General features: G+C 41.0%; 1 protein-coding gene across 1 annotated transcript; it reads right to left on the bottom strand.

The window, feature by feature from the left end:
* Positions 1-337: 337 nt before the first annotated feature.
* Positions 338-25,058, bottom strand: rgl3a (ral guanine nucleotide dissociation stimulator-like 3a). The gene is made up of 17 exons (XM_052130523.1): positions 24,690-25,058; positions 19,399-19,688; positions 18,210-18,254; positions 17,526-17,695; positions 17,269-17,429; positions 16,932-17,180; positions 10,593-10,696; positions 10,389-10,473; positions 9,184-9,249; positions 8,484-8,570; positions 8,355-8,387; positions 7,693-7,814; positions 6,098-6,193; positions 5,856-5,991; positions 4,454-4,753; positions 4,147-4,261; positions 338-2,798 (listed from the first exon to the last, which is right to left on the bottom strand). Exons 1-17 carry the CDS (start codon positions 24,711-24,713, stop codon positions 2,650-2,652), a joined length of 2,232 nt encoding a protein of 743 aa, XP_051986483.1. The 5' UTR covers positions 24,714-25,058; the 3' UTR covers positions 338-2,649.
* Between the last annotated feature and the right edge of the window lie 957 nt (positions 25,059-26,015).

The raw sequence follows: 26,015 nt of genomic DNA, 5'->3' as shown, positions 1-26,015 counted from the left end.
ATGCTGAATGACTCCAGCCAGGTCTCCTAAACAACCAAATTGGCGTGGTTGCTATGGAGTGTAGAGTCACATGGGTTAACCTTCTCGTGGTCACTATAATGTGTGGTTCTGGCTCTTGGTGGGGCGTGTGGTGTGTTGTGCATGGATGCCGCGGAGAATAGCGTGAAGCCTCCACACACACGTTACGTCTCCACAGTAATGCGCTCAACAAGCCGCGTGATAAGACGCGCGGATTGACATCTCAGACACGAAGGCAGCTGTGATTTGTAAACTGCCAACCACATTGTGGCGAGCCACTACGCCACCATGAGGACTTAGAGCACATTGGAAATTGGGCATTCTAAATTGGGGAGAAAATGGGAACAAAAAAGGGCAACTTCTGCCAGTTTCAAATTATTGTGGTGACCACCACCAGAAATATAAACCACAAAAGGCACATTTTAAACAAGAAAGTTAATTTATTGTTTACAATTCAAGAATACAAAACAGAGACTACACTAAGTTCCAAAGTAGTTTATTTTTTATTTTTACACAGACAGAACATTTGTATATGCTTCAGTCAGGAATTGTGGCTTTCTGTGCCAAAAGCAAAAGTGTGCTTTTAATCCTGATTCAGGTCCCCCTTACTTTTGGCAAAAACACTTTATTTGAAAGGAACACTAAGCCTGCCCCACTACTAGCAGAAAACCATTCTACACAGACCAATCACTTCCTTTTCACAGACTTCAGCAACCGACTTTCTTTGACTTTCACAAAACACATACTAAATCACATCTAGTACACCTGCGCCCTCCAATTCTGGAACATATTAATTGCATTTGCTCAGAAAGTCTTAAGATATCCAATGTGGATAAGTAGCTCCTTCATTTGACACTGTTAGAAAAAACAGAACACACATAACTTCTAAAAATGCCTTTTGAAAAGTGATATGCAAGCATTCATGATAAGGACAAAGATTTGGCACTTTCGCCACAAATCAAAGAACATCTTCCATCATTCACTTCCGTCAACACAAGCCTTGACAAACAAGGTTTTAGAAAAATAACATCTTATGGGTTTCATATTATTGCACATAAAATCTGCTAAAAATTAAATAAAAGCAGACAGGAAACCGAACAATAACAAACAAACAAAAATAGATCACTTTAATGTGCACATATAAAAGTGAAATACTATAAAACTGAAATGAAACAAAACATTAAAGGTGCATTATGTAAGATTCAGAAACCCTTGTTATTAATGACACGTGTGGCCATTAAGTGAACTGCAGCCAGCTACCGGTTGCTTGTGCTTGTGCTCGTGCACACACTCCATAGAGATGCGAGCGAGCATCGGCCAAAACAATGACGTAACGTACAAAGAGGCTGAACATGATCCAACGGCATCATGCTGACAAATGAGATAGCATCATTAAAATTACACAGGTATTGTTTTACTACAAACTTTGAGACTAAACTAAAACAGCTAACATAGCTTACTTATACACACATACAGCTACATACTACTGAACTATACCAGACAGTTTACTGTTTCACTGCCGTTATATTGCACTATTGTAGAATAAGAAACCAGTGTTTTTGCTTAAATGTATCATGTATACCTGACATTTAGTATAAAGAGAAGATCGTTTAAATTATTTGAAAGTTATGAAGCAAGGTAGCTTGCAATTTTTCAGCATTAGCAGGCAAGATCAAGTTTGCTAAAAGGACACAGATCAATCCTTATGGCACTATATTTCACATGCTTTGCAGTTATGTAAGTTTACCTGTCCAATAAGAAGAATGCCAATTCAGGGTCGGTTTTGATCCCCAAAACCCACCAGGAATCAAATGCCCTGCCGATGTACACTCTAGTTTTTGCTCAACCACGATCATGTTCCAGCTTAGCCAGACGGGATTCCGTAGAAGGCTCTCGGGAATGCCCATAAACGTCACATACCCGCTCCCTTCACATGAAAATCTGTCTACAGGCTTTAATAGGCAACCTAGGAAGTCCAGGAAGGGCTAATTTTTTAAGTTGCGTTACAAGCCGTTCACACATTGGCAAAAAAAAATGGAGAATATTGCATGAAAATTGTTATATACTGCACATTTTAAATAATGTGATCTTTATTAAAATTCTAATATATTATCTCTATTAGTTGAAACTACTTAGGAAACTAAAATTACTTTATATACATTTCTATTCAGTGTTTTCCTATCACTGAATATTAGCTGCATAAATATCTTTAAATGTTTGTGTTTGGAAATGTTATTTATAAAACGTATTAAAACATTATTGTACTGTTTATACATATTTTGCATGACCACGCTTTTCACAGCAAAATGAATAAAATAGCAGTAGTTGTGGCCAAATATTGCGGTTTCCATCTCAAGTACCTTTACACGATTCTTCGAACCATTCAATGAAGAACCCGCCAGTCCATTTTTAAATTTGTATGAGCTTTGACATCCACTAGTCAGCAGTTTTCCCTGTTAACTATGTATTCGCCAGTCTTGAACACACTTTGTTCTTTGTTTTAATGCCTCATTTCAATGCTATGTTACCACAGGTAGTTGTCCATGTTGTTGTTTAGCCACTGAAACAGAGTCTATAAAGTTTATAATGAAGTAGCTTTACAACAGTCAATGGCAGCTATGTTACTTGATGTTATTTGTGTCCCCGTAACACAGGTCCAGGACTCCAGGTTGCGCCAGGACCTCTGCAGTGATTTTTGTAATGCTGACGAAGCACAAAGTCATAGTTGGCAGTGGTGCACATGGCATAGAACACATTGGCTTTGTCTGGGATCAGCAACTCTAAATAAGACAATGAAACAGATTTACTAAAGAATTTTCACAACTCAAAAAGCCATGCAATTAACTTTCAAATGTAGTGGAACGTTTCTTTTTAAAGGAATAGTTCACCCAAAAATGAAAATTCTGTCATCATTTACTCACTCTCATGTCATTTTAAACCTGTATGGCTTTATTTTGTGTTCCATGTTTTCTGAAGCCATATATATATATATATATATATATATATATATATATATATATATATATATATATATATATATATATATATATATATATATATATAGATATATATATATAGATATATATATAGAGATATAGATAGAGATAGATAGAGATAGATAGAGATAGGGATAAAATAGGGAGAACTACCCCCTCTTGGATGCTATTTTTCCAGTGAGAAAGCTGATCTTCAGAAAGCTAACAGCATCTCTGCTTGAGAGTGGCAACAGGTCGCACATGCTCCATCTGAAGTGACATTTTTGAATTACTAACGGAGGCTTGGATGCATTATTTGTTTTGAACCAGCAACGGCAGATTCTGATCCGTCATGTAAGAAAGTGGTTCCATGCACAAATGCTTTTTTTATGTCTGTACCCAGTTTAAAATGTACTTGTTCATTGAACTGTTGTATATAAGTAATATCACACTCGCAATCATGCTATATGGCCCTAAATCAGCACTGCTGTGATTACCTATGGCACTTGGCCTACAGCCGTATCACAGCAGTGCTGATGTAGGGCCAGATCACACTTTGAGGAACAGACCGGAATTTAAGTCATTATTCATTGAAAATCCAATGTACATTTACATTTATGCATTTGGCAGATGCTTTTATCCAAAGTGAGTCACAGTGCATTCGAGATCTGATTTTTATTTAGCGTTTGTGTGTTCCCTGGTAATCAACCCCATCACTTTGGTGTCGCTAGTGCCATGCTCTACCAGTTGAGCTATAGGAACGCAAATAAATAGAATATGGTGATATTAGATGCATTGCACCAGGTTTGGCATGTGATGTAAAAGTCATTGGTAAATGTAATTGGTTCTCACGCATCTCATTACCAAACGCGATTGTTGTTAAACCTGAAGAAATGTTTATAATGATGCAAGTTCCTCACACAAAGGTACTGTACTTGCTTTAAGACTTGGAAGTCTTGTACTTGCCTTAAGACTTGCTTTAAGACTATAGTGCACAAGTCATATGGACTACTTTAATTATACTTTTAAGGTTTTTTTTTTTTTTTCATTTTGGAGTGTGCCAGCCCATTCAGTACCAGAATGATCACAGAATACAAATTTTGGGGTGAACTACCCAATTAAAGTCCAGCTTATACATAGAGTGTAAGCTCACCTTTGTCATTAGAAAGCACTTGTGTGAGACTAAAATCCTGACAGTTCATCTCCTCCAGGTTGTGTTTCTCCAGGGCTCTCTGAATCACCTGAGCTGTCTTATCCTGACTTGTTATCTACAGAAAAACAAATTGTACATTTTCAAGACTGAAAACAATAAAGTCAACAACTGGGTAGAAAGCCACTAATAGACTAACTACCTATTAATATCAAGAAAGAAATGTACAAAAACTATCTGAAAATATCATAAGACCAATTCAAGAACGAGGTCGGGCACTACAAACCACCACACATTGCAGCCAACTTACCAAAATACTTTTATAAATGTTGCCGTTGTTGCCACATTCTACACTGACCCTGACAATACAGGAATCAGCAATCTGCTTGTTGTACACTGGATGAAGGGCATTGTGTTGGTGGAGAGGAGAGGATGACGAAGATGATGATAATGTTGATGAAGATGCTAACGATGATGATGATATAGGGGAGGGGCTGTCAGGGTCCAGGGCAGACAAATCCAGCTGTGAGGATCTTCGTAAGGAGGTGGGTGGAGTCAGAGAGAAGGTAGGCGTATCTACTGAGACATCCTGACAAGATACAGATGGCGACTGTGAAAAAGAGAACAGAGAAAGATAATTAATTGCAGCAGTTTTCAAGCTTTCTCATGTCAAGGACCCCCAAATATGATTCATCTATACATTTTCATGTGCAAAAGAACCATTTATATGGTCTTAGAAAACAGTAAGTGTGATATTATGAAGAAAACAAGTTGTTTTCAAAATGAAATAATTGGTGTTTATATTGTCATTGTGCTAAAGCCAAAAGAAATTAAAAAATATATTATCTAGAAAATATTGACGTACTTTGTTATGTTGACAGACTCCCTTTTTTTCTACCTACTATTATATTAATGTTACAATGTTAGAAATGTTCAAAAAACATTTCATTTCATTTTTATTTGCAAAGCACATTTTACAATAAAACCCCTGATTTACCATGAAATCTAATTATCTGTAAAAACAGGTGTGTTAAAAGCCTTTAAATGTTTTTAATAGAATTTAATTGGCACAATCAACAATCTGAAGTGTATCACGTATTCTTCTTCCTACCTAGCATTTGTCCCTTGTGGGTGCAGGGTCCGCTTCACATATACATTTGATTTGGCACAGTTTTACGCCGGATGCTCTTCCTGACGCAACCCCCAGTGGCTTGGGGACTCTAACTCACACATAGTCTCCAATTCACTTATCAACCCAGAGGAAACCCACGCAAACACAGGGATAGCATGCAAACTCCACACAAAAAGGCCCTGGGTGAGCCGGGACCTTCTTGCTGTGAGGCAACAGTCCTACCTATTGAGCCACCGTGCCACCCCTGAAGTGTATCACATATAAAGGCCGAAATCATTTAGATGTGTCTGTCTCTCTATCTTGTTTCAAATGTGAAACGCTTTGATAAATTATGCGTATAATGTAAAATGTCATATGCTGGCGGTGTTGTTATCTAATACACTGTTCTGTCAACCTTATTATGCATCAGCACTGTGATGATAGTGCAAACATGAACTACTTCATGACTAAAAGGTTAAGGCTAATTTATGGTGTCCTTTTACATCTCCTTCTAAAGCTTGCAAACCAGTTCTAGATTATTACAACTCGACTTGTGTGTAGTCCGTATCTCTGGCCTGTCGTTTTTGAGTTGACTTGTTACCTGTACTTTGTATCTAAGGGGTGAGATGTTGGGGCTGGTGAGATCTTCCAGCTCTGAACCACTGGAGCCAGAGGATGATACACTGATCTGATCAGCAGAAGTCTTCTTAGTAAAGTTTTCACTGCCAGACAGCAATCTGCAGAGAGCAGCAGAAAAACAAGAGAGTCAGACACAGATAGACAGGAAAGTTGGATTTTGTAAAAACATTTTTTAGTTTGTTTTGTTATTTTGAGAATACTCACGAGGTCAGTTTCTTGGTGATGAGCCGGTGGCTCCAGAGGTTGGGTGAGCTGGGACAGGGGTCAACTGGTGGCTCCAGCTCTCTTGACAACTCATAGCTAATGGGGAAAAAGACAAATGGTATCTAAATATGTGAGATGCTGAGATGATCTTCTGAAGTACCCAAAGAACCAACCACTACGAAGCTCTTACATGGTCTGTCACATCTGTCAAACTCCAAAAATTACCAAAAAAAGTCTGTCAAGCTCAGAAAAAGCATAATAAGTATCATAAACTTACTCCATATGACTTATTTGCTATATCCCAAGTCTTCTGAAGACATACCTCATCTTTGTGTGAGAGCAAAGCAAAATTTAAGTAATTATTCACTTAAAATTACATATTCCACCAAAGCTCGAATCAAGCCCACATTCACATCCAAAATTCAAGAATGGCACAACACCATATGGTATAACTAAACATTTTGGATAAAAAAAAAATCGAATTGTGATTATTTTGAAAATTTTGTGATAGAAATTTGAACTGTGATATGATTATTAACATAAAAACAAACTTTTGACCAAAATTATGAATGGATAGAGTTTTAGCTCACTTTTCATTGTTATTTTTGGTACCCAATAATAGGTATTATTAAGTTAAGGATAGAAATTATTATGGTATTATGGAAATATGTTTTTGAGATTAGGCAGGGCCGGAGATGTTAGCTTGAGAAAGAGAGATGCATGCGGGCGCACTGTATCTCTGTGTGTGTGTTCATATTGTGTTTTATGTTGTTTTAAGAAGAGTTTTACATTAAACTTTATGTTGACTGTTCAGCCGGTTCCCACATCCTCCTTGCCCATCCTTTACCTGTTACAAACTATTATTATTATTACCTAATATTATTAGTTAGTATTATTATTAACAGTACAATTTTAATGTAATATTTTCTTAACCTACATGCGGCATAGCTATGCGTGCTTTTATTTTGGCGGAACAATGAAGGAAGTAGTAGAGTTGACAATGGTATTCATTGCAGAGAAATGCTCTCATTCACACTTCTGTCCACAAAAACATGGTGTTATGAAGATACTTTTGATTTGGATAGTAACTTTTAGCAGCCAAGCATATTTGGAACTACTATTATGTGCAATTCGAGAATAGTGCTGCGCACAAACAGTAAACGCAGCGAGCAGCGCATGCAGACTCTTGATTTAATTCAGTTTGATTATTATATATATATATATATATATATATATGACACATTAATCATTCAGCCCTACCATGTGGCTTCAAAATATTTAGTGCACAAGTTGTATACACTACTACTTTTATGGTGTCTGTTTGTTCTTTTTTGAGTCCGACACCCCCTAGTCATTATGACCTGTCATTGTTTGATGATGGCTACCTTAAGAGTATTCAAAAATGTCTCCTTTTGTGTTCCATGGAAACAAAGTCAGCATACAGGTTTGAAATGACATTTCCATTTTTGGATGATCTTCTACTTTAAATGTATTGTCATTTCAAAGACAGAGGCTCAACAATTTCTCAAATCAATCAACATTCTTCGCATTAAATGTTCATACTGAGAACTGACAGATCATGAAGGGAGACTCACCTCTTTTGGTCTGAGAGGAGCATGCCGCTATTGATCCAGGACGTGATGCAAGGATTTGACTGGAGGTTGTACTGAGCACATGATGCCTGCAGTTGCCTGATTTGAGACAGAATCTCAAACTCCTGAACACAGAGAGAATGCAACACATCAATATTCTGGAAACATTGTGTATTAAATAATTTCTTTACGTGTTGCTGGCTCTTATTCATTTTCCTTAAACAAACAATACAAGAGAATTAGCTTGCATGACCCCACATGCTCTGGAGCACCCCTGACATTTTTGTCATGTAACCATGTTGCCTGATGTGCAACATGAGTTGAGACGTTTTCTGAAAAATATCAAGTGTTTGATCTAAAGTTAATGGTTTATGTTTATTCAATCAAATCGCAAGACATGGCTGGTCACCACATAGGGGAGACGTGCCTTATGTAAAATTAAACAGGCTTTTCTACTTCTCATTTGGGTGTACATAAATGTTAACACATTTAAAAAAAATACAGTTTATGAATTTAGGATTCATATTTTAAGTGAATTACTTTAGTGCAAATTTTAAATTAAAGGTTTAATAAAATAATTTGTAAACATATTCAATTAATTGCAGGTTTGTGTGTCATCTTTATCAGCTCCCATCTATAATGTAAATAATACTGAAATTACTTACTTTCCTTCGTTTCTCAAAGTTGATGAGACCTCCCTGTGGGCGAACAGGGGAGAGAATAACTTTCAGTTAAAACATTTATGAGAACCTCTATGTCTATGATGTAAATTAAGGTCAGACAGAATTTCTCACCTCAACATTATCGCCTAGTGCCGTGTCCAACATGGTGAGAACAGTCAGATAAGTTCCCAGATACGGCACCTCCCCATTTGTGGAACTCTGTCAGAAAGTCAAAAATATACTCATATATAATCATGGTGGGGACTTTCCAATGACTTCTCTTGTTCTTATACTTTGCTAATTATATTTTCAATGCCATACACATACATCTAACCCACACGGAAAGCTTTTAAAAAGTTGCTGTCCTTGTGGGGTCAGGTGGCTGGTCCCCAGAATTAAGGTGATTTGAGGTATTACTGTCCTTGTGGGACATCTGGTCCTTACAATGAATGCAAAACCTGACCCACATGCACACATAGGCTCTTCAATAAAAGGTTCCCCTTTTTAAGTGTGCACATCTTTTCCCAAAAAGCTAAAAAAGATTTATGATACATGCAAGTATAAATATCTCAGTTAAAGGAACATACATACTGCTGACCCATCGCATTATGCTAATGCAATTTTGGGGTTATTTGTTGACAAGTTGGCAGATTCACATTTAGACAGACTTTGGAGACATTACATCAAACAGGACCAGAAAGTAAATTAGCAACAACAGACAAATTCATACTTCCCTTACAGGGTAGTCTGTACAAGAACAAAACATATTCTATGGCAGGCTGTGCCAGTCGCCTTGAATAAAACAAATGAAATCCATACAGCACAATCTTACCATGTGCTTAGATGTAGGACTGAGTCTTGGAGACTTTGGTGCAGAATGAGTGTCCACCTCTGCTACCTGGTTACCATCATAAGTCAATCACACAAACAGATAAAAGGACACTTTGTAAACATACTGACATGCAAACAAGCGTACATACAGTATGCATGATTTAGATAAGTGTATGATTACAAACTGAGCACAAGCCTGAAACAACTGGCCTGGAAATATGTTTACATAAATCACTCTGGAAGACATTTCAATCCAACATCCCACTCCTGAAGTGCAAGATGAATTTTATAGAACAGTATGTGATGAAGAGGGTTAAGGAAAAGGAGGTGGCAAACTCTCAGGGCCAGAAAAGCCATTGTGATGAGGAGGAGGTCGGGGCCGGGCCGTGACTATGCACATCCGCCCCCCAATCGGGCTAATCAGCCGAGGAGAGGGATAAGTGCAGAATGTGGCAATTCAGGACAGAGAGCCACATGCAGCTGCCATGTGTGCGTTTATCACCTGCAAACCGACGTGTTGGTAGAAGGATTTAATAAGACTTTGAAAAACATAAACGCACACATGGCAGCTGCGTGTGGCTCTTATCCCTCTCCTCGGCTGATTACCCCACCCTCCTCCTCGTCACAGCCTTCTTCTACTGGCGTAACTGGTCTAAAATAAATCAATCAATCTTTTGGCTTTTCATGTCTCTGTTTGTGAGCATTGTTGAAATGACAATAGCCTCTACATAGGGTGTCCTATTCATTGTGAAACTGTGTTTTTTTTAACAGTATGAATCGCATTGAGGGCCTATAATTCAAATGCATGGGTCACTAATGGTTAATACACACTGGACACATAACACTAGTTTTGTATCAATAATGGTTTCTTTACAAACAGGTTGATTTGGTATTTTTACCTCATCTTTGTCCAGCCCCTATTGATTTACTCCTTGCATGCGAGTTGGAGTGAAATATAGTGTGAAAAATATTGAATGTTGCCTAATGGTGTCTTTAGGGTAGGCAAAAGGGTCTAAAAGGAACCATACGATAATGTCAGAATCTTATCCGTTTAAACACTGCTATCAGCTCTCAATTGAGGAAAGGCACTTGTTTCCGCAATAAAGGCCAAAGAGTTAGAGAATGATGCTGCTGAATTCACACAAAACTCCTTGGTATTAAAGGTTACTCCACAACAGTGAAATGGCTAAATCAATTGATTCATACCTCTACAAGGATGTCTCGATTTAGTAGCACACAGTTTTCATCGGGAAAAGTTTCACACAGATGATCAAAGGTGGCCATACTCTCCCTAAATACAGAATGGAAGATTTATGGATTTGAAAACCTAAAAATGAAATTATTGTCGATTGTGAAAATTCATAATTTACACATAAGGTCTATTGGTTGTGTTACGATTAAGAGATCTACCTGTTGATTGTCGCCCAGGTTTTTTTTAGTCGGTAAACAGCGTTGGACTGAAGAGCAGATAAGATGGCTCTTAGAGAGGAGAAGTTTCTCAACTGATGGCACTCCTGCATACAATAACAAAAAGCAAAGTTAAATCAAACAGGCAAGTACACGACAAACAGACCACATACATACTGCTTCAAAAATACACTTCTGAGGACTTAATCCCATCCTTTACATACAGAATTTGGTTATTTACAGGAATGACAAAGAATTCACTCCCAAAAAATTCAGATAGTGAAAACCACATTTACATACTGTATATGAAATCTGTGTAATGTATGCACTAAACTGAACAACTTGTTGTTAAAGAGGAAATCGACTCCGGTACTAACGTAACCTCGGTTCCCTGAGAGGAGGGAACGAGTATTGCGTAAGTAGCTTACGCTATGGGAAAACTCAGTTTCTCGAGAAATATTGAAGTCTTTATGTAAAACGCATTGCAGCTGCACAGCAGACAGCAATGAGCGAGGCAGCTCGGTCATTGGCTGTGCTGCGACAACTTGCTTCGAACCAATGGCGAGGCGACTCTGAACGCAGCGACCAATGGGCGCGCTTCACGCTGCAGCGCTCAGAGCCGGCCAAGATGGCCGTGGCTAGGAGCTATATATTAGGCGCCCGTCATGAGAGTTCTTTAGGTTCAATCGACTGAAGCGAACTGACCAAGCACAAGCACGGCAGCTTACGCAATACTCGTTCCCTCCTCTCAGGGAACCGAGGTTACGTTAGTAACCGAGTCGTTCCCTCTCGAGAGGTCTCTCCTATTGCGTAAGTAGCTTACGCTATGGGAACACCATGCAAAACGCCGTGCGTGCTGACTTCGCTCTATAAAGCCAGAGGCGGATGCCTGAGCCTTAAAGCAAAGTGATTATCCAACAAGCCGGCCAACGGCGAGCTATATAATGGGAAAATACAGAGCGCCTTTGCCCCAAGGAGGTCCATGGTGGGGTGCTCATTGTAAAAACACAAGCACATAACTTATGTACTGATTTTTCTATGTACTGATATGCATAAAAAATCCTCTAAGTCAGTCAGAGACGGACCTATAAGGGAGGAGATAATGCTCAGCATATACATACTCTAGTCCATTCTACAGTCAGGCTGATAGAATGTTGGAATGCAATGAGGGGACCTGTAGGTTATAAAACCTGATAAATGTCGAAGGCGAGGCCCAGCCTGCCGCCGCACAAATATCTTCAATGGGTATCCCACTCGACCACGCCCATGAGGAGGCCATGCTCCTCGTAGAGTGAGCTCTGACGCCTAAGGGGCATTGAAGGCCCTTGGCTTCATAAGCCAGCGCTATAGCATCCACTATCCCGTGCGATATTCTTTGCTTTGAAACTGCGAGACCTTTAGTGTGGCCGCCAAAGCATACGAATAATTGTTCCGTCTGTCTGAACGGGGCAGAACGTTCCAAATATACTCTGAGCGCCCTGACCAGGCAGAGTAAATTAGCGTCGCTTTCGTCCGCTGGGGACGATAGCGCTGCCAGAGATATCACCTGTACTCTGAAGGGTGTGGAGAGCACTTTAGGAATATACCCGTGCTTTGGCCTAAGGACAACTCTGCAGTCGTTAGGTCCAAATTCCAGGCAAGCAGCGCTTGATGACAGCGCGTGCAGGTCGCCCACTCTCTTGACTGAGGCGAGTGCCAGCAAGAGCGCAGTTTTGAGCGAGAGCTGTGTAAGGTGCACGGTTCGGAGAGGTTCAAACGGGGCACTCTTGAGTGCGTCCAGGACCTTGGCCTGGTCCCAGATCGGCACCGAGGGGGGGGCGAGGGGGGTTCATCCTCCTAGCGCCTCTTAAGAAACGAATTATTAGGTCAATCACCCTGGCGATTTATATACGATACTACCGTCATGTTGTCCGTTCGGACCAGGACGTGTTCGTATTTCAGGTACGGAAGCAGGGCTCTGAGAGCCAAGGTGACCGCTTTCATTTCCAGACAGTTTATATGTAGGCGCTTTTCCGGGTTTGACCAAAAGCCGGAGACAGGCCTGCCCTCGTAAAGGGCCCCCCATCCTATTTTGGAGGCATCTGTCGTGATCATTTTTTTGTTCACGCCTCAGACTCACGCCGGTTCGATACCAGTCGACGGCTTTCCAGGGCGTCAGGGCTTTTATACAGCCGTGATTTGCTCGGATTAAAAAGTGGCCCGAGCGCCACGCGTGAGTGGGGACACGGCTCTTGAGCCAGCATTGGAGAGGACGCATGTGCAACAATCCTAGCTGGAGTACAGCTGATGCCGAGGCCATGAGACCGAGCATCCTTTGAAATCGTTTGACGGGGACGCGCGCGCCCGGTCTGAATGTTGTTGCAAGGCGTCGAATAGAGAGCGCGCGCTCTGATGAGAGGCGCGCCGTCATCTGCACTATTCCCAGAAAGGAGATATTCTGGCTGGGAGATAGCACGCTCTTTGCAAAATTGATTCTCAGACCCAGGCATTCTAGATGGCTGATAATCCAAGATCTGTGCGTCGTTAACTGACTCTCTGATTGTGCTATGATTAGCCAATCGTCGAAGTAATTCAGTATTCGCACTCCCCACTGTCTCAGGGGGGAAAGTGCTGCGTCCATACATTTCGTGAATGTACGGGGGCCAATGATAGGCCGAATGGTAGTACTGTGTACTGGTATGACTGTCCCTCGAAAGCAAATCTCAGAAAAGGCCTGTGATGAGGCGCTATCGGAATTTGAAAGTAAGCGTCTTTCAAATCCACTGATAGAAACCAATCCCCGGGGCGAACTTGCGCGAGGATATGTTTGGTCGTTAACATTCTGAACGAGCGAATCATTAAAGCTTTGTTCAGATGTCTGAGATCTAGGATGGGGCGGAGGCCACCGTCCTTTTTTGGGACAAGAAAATAGCGGCTGTAAAAACCTGCCTCGCTCATAGAGGGAGGAACAGTTTCTATAGCGCCCTTCTCTATTAGTTTGGGCACCTCGGTGCGTAGAACATGTGACACATCTCTCCTCACTTTCGTCTTGACCACCTCTGAAAAGTGGGGTGGTCTGCGAGCAAATTGAAGCGAGTAACCGTGTTTTATTATGTTCAAAACCCATTTCGGCATGTCAGGGATTTTTTCCCAGGCTTTTGCTCGCACAGATATGGGCTGAATGCTGGCTGGGGGCGTGTCACAGTGACGTATGGGCCCCACCGGCAAATTGCCTTGTGCTAACACTGAGCTTACAGCTGTCAGAGGCGCGGGCGGCGCGCGCTGAGCAGCCTTGTTGAGTGCCGAGTGCAGGGGTGCGTGTGAGATTACAGGCACGCGCGGCATCTCCGAAACGCTCGCAGCATGAGCTGGAGAAATGTTTGAAACTGTATGGACAGTGTTTTCGGGTGGGGGTGCACACATTGTAATAGGCACGCGCGCCACTCTCATAAAGCTTCCCGCTCTTAGCGGGGAGTTTCTTGGCTCGCGCGTCGCATCCGTGATGCTTGCGGCATGAGACAGAGAACTGTTTGAAACTGTATGGGCAGTGCTTATGGGTGGGGGTGCATATACCGTAGTAGGCACGCGCGCCACTTTCATAAAGCCTCCGCCATGGGCGGGGGTTTTGGCTATGCATACAGTGTTTGTGTGTAGGGGTGCATGCAGGACAGCAGGCACGCCGCTACCTTTATAGTATTTCCGCTTTTACTGGGGAAGTGTTTATAACTGTGGGAACAGTGCTTGCGTGTAGTGGTGCATACATGACAATAGGCACACGATCTACATATATGGTGCTTCCAGCTGGAGCTGGGGAAGTATTCGGCACTGTTTGGACAGTATTGATATGTGGGAATGCGCACTTTAGTGTGGACACGTGACCCCTTAGTGACACAGGCAGAAAATGACTCTTTTTGTGATTTCTGTGTGTTGCCGTTAAAACGGCGTTTGATTGCAGGTTAGCGAGTTCTGTGACTGGCCCATTGACTGCTGTACAGACATTTCCAGCCGCCTGTAAGGGGACTGGATAATGTTTCACACGTTTTAGAGAGAGTGGTCCGTTTTTTGCGAGACACGCACTCTCTCTTTTTCTTCCTATTGCTAGGAAGACTTACGAGGCTCCGGTTCAGCACGATCTTGGGCCGAGGACCCCGTTGCTCAGGCGGCTTCCTTCGGTTAGCGGAATGCGAGCGGCGTCGAGCGTCCGTTTCAGGTCTGCTCTTTGGCTGGGAGACGGGAGGCGCCGCCCTGGCTCGCTGCTGCTGCTGAGGCGGTCTCTGGCGGCTCTGAGATGAGCTGGAGCGCTTGGGCAGGAAGTGACGCATAGCCTGCGAATCCTTCCGAGCTTCAGTGAAGCGTTCAGCAAACTCTTTTACCGCCGGTCCGAACAGGCCGCTTGGAGCGATAGGCGCGTCAAGAAATGGCACCTTATCCGCGTCCTTCATCTCTGTTAGCGTCAGCCACAGATGGCGCTCAAGGACAGTCAGGTTAGCCATGGCCCGGCCGATGGATTGGGCGGTGGCCTTTGTGGCTCGCGAGGGCTATGTCAGTGGCGCTGCGCAGGTCCTTGAAAGCCTCAGGTTCAGGTCCCGACTGCGTCCATGGTGCGGAGAAGTTTGGCCTGATAAACTTGTAGAACAGCCATGGAATGAAGTGCTGACGCAGCTTGACGGGCGGCGGCGTATGCGCGCCGGGCGAGAGCTGAGGTAGATCGGCAGGGCTTCGAGGGATGAGAAGCTTTGGCTTTCCATCCAGCGGTGGAGGGTGGGCACAGATGGTTGGCCACAGCCTCCTCGAGGGGCGGGGTTCCCTCATAGCCTCTTTCTCTCGCGCAGTCCACCGAGGAGAGCGAGGAAGAGAAAGAAGGCTTCAGGCGAGCAGAGTGCGGGGCTTTCCATGACTTTGTGAGTTCGTCGTGAACTTCGGGGAAGAAAGGGGAGGGTCTCTGTCGAGGGGCTTGCCGGCGCCCCTGCAGGAACCACTCGTCCAGCCGGCTGCGGGCGGGTTCTTCCGGAGAAGACCAGTCGAGCCCGAGGTCTTCCACGGCTTTGGACAGGATGCGGACGATCTCAGAGTCCATGCTGGTGCCCGCTAATGTCGACGGCGCGGGGTCGAAGGCCGAGCCTGGCCAGTCGTCAGATGCAGCGTCAATAGAAAGGCTGTCATCCTTTTCACCGTCGTCCCCTGACGCGCCGAACGAGACGAGACTCACCGCTCTGTTGGATGGGTGCTGGTCCGCCTGCGTGAAATGGACTGGCGGCGGGGAGATCTTGGGTAGTGGTGAAGCACGTGGGGACTGGTCCAGCATGACGTCACTGAATTCCGCGTGCTCTGGCAGCCTCTGTGAGCGGCGCTTTTTCTTGCGCGGCTCGAACGGAGGAGACGGCAGCACGGTGGAAGCAGGCTCGCTTGGCGGCGAAGGCGGCAAAGCGAAGCGCAGCTCCGGCGAGGCCCAGGGAGTCACATTCGGGCATCCGCCCTGAATGAGAGCAGCTTCTGCGTGGTCAGGTCCCAGGCAGCGAGTGCAGATAACGTGACGGTCCCCGCCAGGAAGAGGGCCTCTGCACGAGGCGCAGGTTAAAGGCATTTGGAACAACGCTCGAAAATTGCTCTTTACTTAAATCAAAAGCGCCGCAGAGGCTAACACTTGTAAGTAAAAAAGGATATCAGTGATGCGCGCCGGATGGCGTAGCAGAAGGCTTCAAGGCGGCTGAAGGCGCCGGCGTCCTCTTAGCAGTCCTGCTGTAGGCTTGTCAACGGCAGGCGTAAAAGACTCCAACAATCCGGAGGATCCAGCGAAGAGAAGGTCTTCGCTGAAGGAGATTAAATCTAAAGAACTCTCATGACGGGCGCCTAATATATAGCCCTAGCCACGCCCATCTTGGCGGGCTCTGAGCCGCCAGCGCAGCGCGCGCCCATTGGTCGCGCTGCTCAGAGTCGCCCGTCATTGGTTCGAGCAAGTTGCCGCAGCACAGCCAATGACCGAGCTGCCTCGCTCATTGCTGTATGCTGTGCAGCTGCAATGCGTTTTACATAAAGACTTCAATATTTCTCGAGAAACAGAGTTTTCCCATAGCGTAAGCTACTTACGCGATAGGAGAGACCTCTCGAGAGGGAACAGTCAAATTCATGTTATGCTGCGTTGACACCTAGCAGTACAGACACAGCTTCACACAAAAACAAAAGTTCTTAGTTGCTGTTGGCATTGTAAAAATGTGCTATTCGTAGTCAGCCATGACTACGGATGAGCCCATACATTACAGTATATTGCGGTACAAAGAGGGCTCACTCTTTATTGTAAAATGCAGCATCTTATTGCTAGTGTGTACGTGGCAATTCAGATGCAGACTTGAGCTTCATACACACCTGAGCTACAGAGATCCACTTCTCAATAATCTTTGCCCTTTGTGTGGGGCTGCTTTTTGGGCAAACTGCGGAGCTGGAAGGGGAGGAGGCAGGAGGCCACAACAGAGAGGTGATAACGCAGTTAGTGACAGCATTAAACTGGGCAATGGTGGCACGGACTGTGGGCGCTAGATTCCTATTTTCTTTCTTGTCTCTCTGAGACCAAATACAGCCAAGGCAGTGAAATGGAACCACTTTGACAAACAGTTCCTGAGAAAAACATGGATAAACAGGTCAAATAAGCCTCTGCATCTAACTCTGAAGTCAGTACATCAGAACGATCACGATAGACACCTACAGCGTCCAATAGTGTGAGCTGTTCTGCGATGTCTTCTGCGGGGAAATCCAGAACATTCCCCGTCTCCACTATGTCCCGTCTCTCCGTGGTGTCTTCTCCTGCTGGCTTCTCAACATCAGTTCCACAGGCTTCCGCTGTTGCACAATCACCTATGTGCTTGTCTGTTGATGCATAAACACTTATTTAACTAAAAAAAACACTGTTTTTTATTGTGCGCGTTGGAACAAAAGCTAAATTAGTCATAAGCCAAGACTTGCCTTCCATCTGAAACCTTTTGAGAAGAGCATCGGCTTGATGAGCTAGTCGTCTGAAACGAAGGCGATGGCGCAGATTAACACAGAGCAGCCTCAGGGCCTGGTGATCAGGAGAGTCTCGAAGGTCCTCGTGATACTTGTCTAACCACAGGCGGATCAAAGGCGGCAGAGCACTACACACACACACACACACACACACACACACACACACACACACCTTTGTTAGCACTTTATTGAGCCATTCTAATTAATTAAGCACTTTGAATCAGAATGAATAATGAATAACTAGCACAAAACCAACTTTAAGTATATAAGTAAGGCAAATGGGCATGAAATATTGATTTTGAGTTGGCTATTGTGACAGGGTAGAGGGCCGGGTCGTGATGCTACACACCTGGCCCCTAATCAGGCTAATCAAGCCTCATGTTTAGTTCTTCATTAAAGTATTATTTATATTGCCAAGCCGGTTCTCGCCTCCTCCTTTCCATTAATACATTTACAGATTTATATTATTATGCGAGACAAAAAAAAAAGACCAAAGTGATACAAAATACATGAAACACAGCTATTTAGGAAGTCAATTATACAGTTAAGCTGTCATGATCCAAAATGTTTGCCATGATTGACCATTCAGAATCAAGTATTCCAGACATGTAATAATTCTTATAATGACTTCATTCAACTCACCTTCTAACACAAACACTGTTGTCATGATTGGTAACCATGTCCTCTCTGCAAACAAATATGTTCTGTGTTAATATGCAAAACAATGGAACTTTCCAAAACTTTTCAATAGATACTTAGATGTGGATTTGTAGTTTTATTTGAAGGGTAAAAATTATGAATGCTGCAACAATTTTAGCAAAAGGTTTGAAGACCAACACACAAACATGTCACAAGTATATCATTATCATTATTTATGCTTCGACAGAACACAATGGACTCTTCAGGTTCAACAAAAGTGGCAGTGACGTGAGACTCGTCAAGAGAAACCTGTTCTTCCATGAGAGGCACCTCCATTCCACTGCGTCACTGATTTGTATTGTGTACATGTCTTTTAAAGGATCCTTATGGAAAAAACCTGGCCTCATACTGAATTTAGAAATTTGGGCTTCCCTGTGTGCATTCATTTGATTATACACTGACACTAAGCATTTTAAAGGTTATGATGTGCCATAATATTAATATATGAGGGGTGGATGTGGTTGTACCCGAAACCAAAGGTCAGTTAGTCCAGTCAGTCAGCGTTTTTGTATGAAGGTACCTCAAAAGGAAACTGGTTTTAGACCGCCTGTTTTCACAGGCACCAAATGTCATGTCTAATGATCTAGAACAAATTCAAGTGAGCTTTAGTGATCACCAAGCAAATATTGAATAGCCACAATGCTTATTTCCTAGTACAAATGAAATCATATAAATTGATAGAAATGTCATTGACATTCATACTTCACTTCCAACAAAATCATTACTATCTACTACAATTATTACATAAAGCAAGTCTGAGACTTAAACTTTGGTCCTTTAAATGGATAGCTAACCCCAAAATGCCAAAATGAAAATTCATTTACTCACACTCATTTGTTCTCAACCTATTTTGGTCAGAAAGATTTTGGTCTGTATTTCCCCCAAAGCTATCCTATGACTTCAGAAGACTTGGAAAATAGAGCACAAGTTGTATGGTCCATTTTGTTTATACATTAATGGTGCGTTTGCATCCTTTTTGGACTACATGAGAGCGAGTGAATGATGACAGAATTTGTATTTTTGGGTGAACTATTCTTTCAAAGATGTTTTTCCTCCTGCATCACAGTTTTAAATGACATTAAGGTAAGATGTGGTACTGAGCATTAATAACTGGTATACTTATATTGCTTACCTTTGAAACAGGTGCTCTAAGAGAGAATCCGTGCAGGTAAAGGCTCTATAGGTGGAAAGGAAAATTTGCACATAATCTGGGTCTTGGCACTCTGGGTTCACTAACTCCATCACAAGACGCTCCATGGTGGCTGCTTTAAGCCTGCGGACCTTCAGTGTGCGGTACTGCATGAATCCGAAGGCGGAATCATTTTCGGCAGCATCTGGTGGGGGCTGGATGGGTTCACGGTGAAGAGTGACTCCATAGATGGCCCCATCTTCTACCTCCTCTCCCCACTCTTGCACAGGGTCCTGCAAAAACAGAAAATCGGGCTATAGATTTTATTTCTGCATCCATCTAATGGTAAAAATGTTATGTGAAACAAACTTTATTTCATTGTCATTAAATATAAATACAGTGGCATCATAAAAAGGTTTTCTAAATAATTTTCCTATTCCATAATGAAACTGTAGAAAGTCTGTAAGAAAACTGCAAAAATGCAGTTCTGTAGTTTAAACACCCTGAAATATAAGACAAATCATTGTAATTCCCCAAAACGAATACCCACAATGTACTGAGGTAACATTTCACCCATCGAGGAAGACAAATGCAAAACAGGTGCTCTTTGGAAAATGCATGCAAATAGATAAAAGATTACTATTCTAAAGAAGTAAATGCACTTTATCTTCACTGACTGAATGAAGAAGACAATAGAATTTACATTGCATTTCATTCTTAGCAAATGCGTTCTCAACAAATTGAATTAGAATACAGTGTACTAATCACTTTACTGACAGCATAACAGTTAAGTATGAAAAAAGCTGTAATTATGAAATGAAGCATGCAAAACCAGATTTGCCATTTCTATTTTAACAAAAAGAAGAGAAATATTTAAAAAAGCCAGCTATGGTCATAAATTCTTAGAAAATAAAAGTTGAAAACTGGGGTGTTTTAAAAAGAAGTGTAGAGGTTTGACTAGCTATTCTATGCACCAAAAAGACTCAGCATTTACTTTCAAAAACATTTTTACTTGGTTTTGGTAAAATGAAACTTGGATTATTTGCATAGCAAATACCATATCCCTGAATGAATAACAGCTGTGGGCGAATAAAAAAACAACAACTGATGACTTTACACAAAGACAGACTGAGAGACACACTGGAGTAAATTAGGTCTAGTATTTTGTCTTCCAGCACAGACAGGGTTGTTATTGGGCTGATTGTTGACTGTTTTCGAATGTGACACTCATTAGATAAGGTCATAACAACTGGCTTGAAGACATTTTGGCACTAGTTTTGAAAACAGCAAAATCTCCACATTGATATTAATCCTGGATTTTCACGAAAATGCTCTTATCACAAATGTACCATTTTATGTACATTCACTCTTTAAGAGATTACATTATCAATCACAACTCCGGAAAAAAAAAAAGTGCATGTACCTTTAAAAGATCATCATTTTAAAAATATGCTTCTTTTATAAGATTTCACAGTTATGTCCATACTCTACTTTTTGTCAACACTGTCAGATATTTATTAAACATCTATTAACCCTTGTGTAACGTTGTAGCTGGCAATGGCGAAGACGATGTGTAGAACCCAAGTGCACTTTTATTAAATAAACGTGAAATCCAAAACCCTACCTTTAAATGAGAACTAAACTAGACATAGACATGACTAAACATAAATGTGGCTTGACATAAACTAGACTTAGCATGGCTTAAACATGACATGAACTTCAAAAGTGCTACCAAACAAACATCAAAACTAGACAAGAGACAATGGCAAACATGAGGGCTTAAATACACAGACATGGGGGAACATAAACCAATGATCAAACAACTCTAAACAAGATAAGAAGACTAATAACCTAAAAGCAATTACAAACTAGAACTGATAACAAAGTAATCAAACAATGAACCAATGAAAACAAGACACATGAACATGGAGGGAAAACAGGACATCACATATCTAGGGAAACACATGACATTAACTTTTCAAAATAAGAGACATGAAAAAAGGAACCAACAGAATAAACATGACATTATGTTGTGTTTATTTTGTGCTAACAAATTTTGTGTTCCTGTTAAAAAATGACCAACCCACTAAGATGGTTTATAAATCTCTCATGTTGCATATATTATCAAAATATATTGCATTAGATTTTATCAAATTCATTTTTATTAATTATAACAGGTTTTATACTCTTTTTTTATTTTTATTTTTACATATTGAAAGAAGGATTCATTAAACTGAACTTAAACTGAGCCAGTGGGGGGCACTCCATGCAAACAATAAAATAAAAAAATTATTCATAATAATTATGGTCTAAATTAATAACCTCTTGCTTGATCTGAACAAAACAGGTGTTGTTTTAAAGCCTAGACTTTACAATGCATATAGCTGCATATATGCATTTGCACATATCCTACCAATTCTTAAATTACGTTTTTTTAAATGCTGACAAATTAGAACTTCATTCTCATCATTTGCAAATTTGTTATCACAACAATTATATTCATATTTGGTTAAACCATAAAAAAAGATGAGATAGCCAAGTGTTATATATCGTTGGAAAGGTCTCAATTAGTTAAATGCAAAGAGCAAATTAGTTTCACTCAGAGCCCAAACTGCAGTGAGTATTAATGTATAAAATTCCCACTGACACACATAAATATAATAAACAGGAGTGTCTTTTTGTCGCATTTTCCCTTAATACTTCCTGAAACATACATATAACAAAGACAATGACATACCGTAACTTGCAGCAGACTATCCCGATTCAAACATGCCCAAACACAACAAAATATGTTAAGTAGATCTTGAAATAGTCCTCAAAGAGTTTACATGGAAAGATGTTGAACAACAGGGCGCTCAACACACGATATGTGTGTGTATTTGTGTGCATGTGAGCGTGCGCGCATATAATGGAACTGTTGTTTATATTGAAATGCTCCCTCACGTGACTTTATCAAGCCTGCTTCACGGGTGCGCTTCAGTGGTCGCGTTCATGCAGATATGAAATGCTGCACAACATATAGTGCACGTTGAAGCCATATTTCATTTCAGAAGACTGTACGCACTGTTCCGCGAGTACACCTAATTTCTTGACACTGCTTCAGTTTCTGCTCCATTTAAAACAACTAGGTTCTATCTGGCGTATTTAAAGGTACACCTTCGACTTTGGAGCTGGCCAATTATAAAAATGTTAAAACAAAAAGATCATATTTTTTTCATCATCTATGGCAAGGCGGGCCAAATCATCACGGGCCTACTTTGGCCCATGGGCCCTAGATTGGGCACCTCTGATCTAAAGGATTGGGATGCTCCTGAACACTTAATATTTCAGTATTTTGTAGTATAATCCATTAATTTTCAATGGTGGATCATTTTTGACTGGGAAAACAACAAGTGTAACAAAGTGAAATAAAACCAATAAAATGCCATTTGTGTGTGTGTGTGTGTGTAAGTTTAAGTGGTTTATGAGGACTTTTCAGATTACAAACTGGTAATTACAAGGGTATTATGCTATAAATGTGCTTTATGAGGACATTTCTAGTGTCCCCATATATCAAATATCTTAAACATATTAAACGATGTTTTATTGAAAATGTAAAAATGCAGAACGTTTTTTGTGAGGGTTAGGTTTAGGGGTAGGGTTGGGGTTAGGGGATAGAATCTATAGTTCATACAGAATAAAAATCTATGTCTATGGAGAGTCTTCATAATGATAGCTGCACCAACATGTGTGAGTGCGTGTGTTTTCAGATACCATATGTGAACTAAGTTTAGAAATTGTATTCTAATTGGATTAAGTATAAAAAATGATCTGGGTCAAAAACGACCAGAACACAACATAAGGGTTAATTCGGTTAATATCAAAGTCAGTCTTCATTCTGAAGGTTCTCTTTCCATATTACACATTTTATGAGTTCAACTAGGCCATATTTTTAAGTATGTCTTATTAGTTGCTTGCAACTTTAGAAAAACAAAATAAGTACAGTACAGATTTTAATGCATGTGATATGCAAAATGTGTTTGAAAGCTATCCATAAGCTGTCAACCCCATTATTCTGATGGTGGTAACTATTCAATAGCCTAGATGGAGTTTAAAATCAACTTGAAATCATACTGTATTCTAAATTATTTCTTAATTAAAGATGAATGCAAGATTTGCCAAATGAATAAACGCAAATGTAAATTTGTCAATATTTAGCCAATAATAAATATTTAACAAAACCCTACGCACTGTTCAACAGAATTATAAACATAAACTTTTGCTTCACGTCTGTAGCCTGTTTCATCCCATCCATGTCTGTTTTGCCCTCAGAATCAGTGCTTTACATCAATATCTAAGTGAATACATCACAGAAACAATATGCAAACCACACAAATACAAGTTTGTGGTTCCGAAGATACCAAGAACAGTCTTTTCCTCTAACAAGTCAATTGCTGTGAATATCACAAGTGCATGCTTCCTAGAAACTCCAATTAAGCAAGACAAGAGGAGTTACTGGAATGTCTAAGCTAAAACCATGTAAATGCATTAAAACTGTGCCATGGGGTAAAAGAAGAAAAAAAAAAAAACAGCAAATGGGGGAGGAAATGCAGAAACTATCACAGGTCAGCTGTGAAACAGCACACTAAAGACAGTAAAGAGCAAATCTCTACAGGTGGGTTGGTTTTTAGAACAAACACAAAATCTGTTCTAGTGAAAGACTCCAAAGGGAAAAGTGAACCACACTCTCCCATGAGCCCTCAATTGCTTTTAACGCTCTGGTAGGTAGCTGTTTAACAGTGTTTTCTAAAGCCAAGATCACATCTAAATATTAAACCAATTGACTTATGCAATGAGCCATGTGTCTGTTTTAATAGCAGTGGCCACCATGACTCTCATACAGTACCGGGACAGGGTATTTGGCATTTTCTATGGTATGCCATTTATTAGAACAGAAAAAATGCTCTTGATTCATTTTCACGTATCGCTGCGCATTACATTTATTCATTTTTGGCATTGCATTGTACCGATGCAAACCGCACACAAAGGGCAGTTCACGCCAAACACGAACGCATATCTCGAGACGCGTTTTTAAACAATTCTTTTTAACTGTCGTTTGAAAACGTGGCGCCCCCGCGCGAAACGCTGAAGACGGACGGGAGCAAGAGCGTGTTCGGTGTGAACGGCCCATAAAACTAGTGTAATTTCCCTAGCAAGTCTATTTAAACATATTTAACAGCGGATATTATTTTATATATTATATCAGAAGAAACCATGCCTTCTATGGAAATAACATAGTTCAGAAAGTGACTTACCATTGTGAACTGCCATTTTCCCATATTTTCTTCAGCCGTATGATTAAACAATTTAAGGGTTAAGACTTTCCATTAGCGCAGCGAAAAAACTTTGGAAACAATATTCCTTCATCTGTTGTCAAACCTGACTGTCATGCCCAGAGAGCTGCTGGAAACGAATCACTTCGAGAGTTGGTGGATCAAGAACTTCAGTGTGGATCAAATAAATTGTACATTTCAGACCATACAATCGTCTTTTCATAAAAACATACATAAAAACATACAAAATCGGCGACCCAAAAGATGATAATTTTTGTGTTTTTATTTTTGATAAAGGAGACAGTCTGTTCTCGCTATGTTAAACATGTCTTTAAAGCAAACACTTCATGTCAAGAGCTTTAAACGGCAAGTGAGGTTGTCTTCCTACATAAACAATGACGTCTAGGGTGTGTTCTACAATGAGGAAGGCTTGGCTCATGAATATGAATTACATTACGTTAAGTTAGGCCAGTAGGCTTAAAGGAATATTCCATTCCTAGTTTAATAAAAGTTAAGCTCAATCGACAGTATTAGGCATTTTGCTGATAACCACAAAAAAAAATTTCGACTTGCCCCTACTTTTCTTTAAAAAGGCTAAATCTGGGTTGCAGTGTGAGGCACTTACAATGGAAGTGAATGGCAGTCTGTAACGAAGGTTAAAATAACGACCAGGCAAATAGCTAGTGAAGTGAAATGTGGTAACGATTCTAGGGGCCCAAAGGTACAGGGAGGCCCCAAACAAATTTGAAACTGTATTTCTTTAATAGGTAAGGAGCCCAGAGCAATATACGGTCAGGGGGGCCAGAATTCCTTGCTACGGTCCTGGCCACAACACACGAGACACAAACAATATGTGTGTTAACAGTGGCATCTCTGGGTCTTTATTTAGTGTGGGGACAAACAATCACTTAACAATCAATTATTTGACCGATCTTTGAAACATTGGCGAATAATTCTAGATTCTGTCTGTCATTTTGACAGATAAAAAAGAAACAAGAAACACATTTTAACCTACTGCATCAGTTTTGACTTCACTCTTTGTCCCTCACATTCCCACTGTGCTTGTGCCCCGTTTATTCCCTGGTATTAATATGCATTTTAGATGCGTATTAACTGGCACCATCATCATTTACACCTGGTATTGTGTGTCACGTTTGTGTTTAGATATTGAGTAGAGGGTATCTTGATTTCATGACTGCATACATCAATCATTACTTCAGTGTGTTAATGTACGATAATAAAGTGCAAACTGCATAATAACAAAAAGAAAACAAAAAAGAAGTGCATCATTTCAGCCAATTATGCATG

Source organism: Xyrauchen texanus, chromosome 7, assembly GCF_025860055.1.
Source record: "Xyrauchen texanus isolate HMW12.3.18 chromosome 7, RBS_HiC_50CHRs, whole genome shotgun sequence".
NCBI classification, from domain to species: Eukaryota; Metazoa; Chordata; class Actinopteri; order Cypriniformes; family Catostomidae; genus Xyrauchen; species Xyrauchen texanus.
The sequence above is the reverse complement of the archived record's forward strand: the minus strand, read 5'-3'. Positions and strand labels throughout refer to the sequence as shown.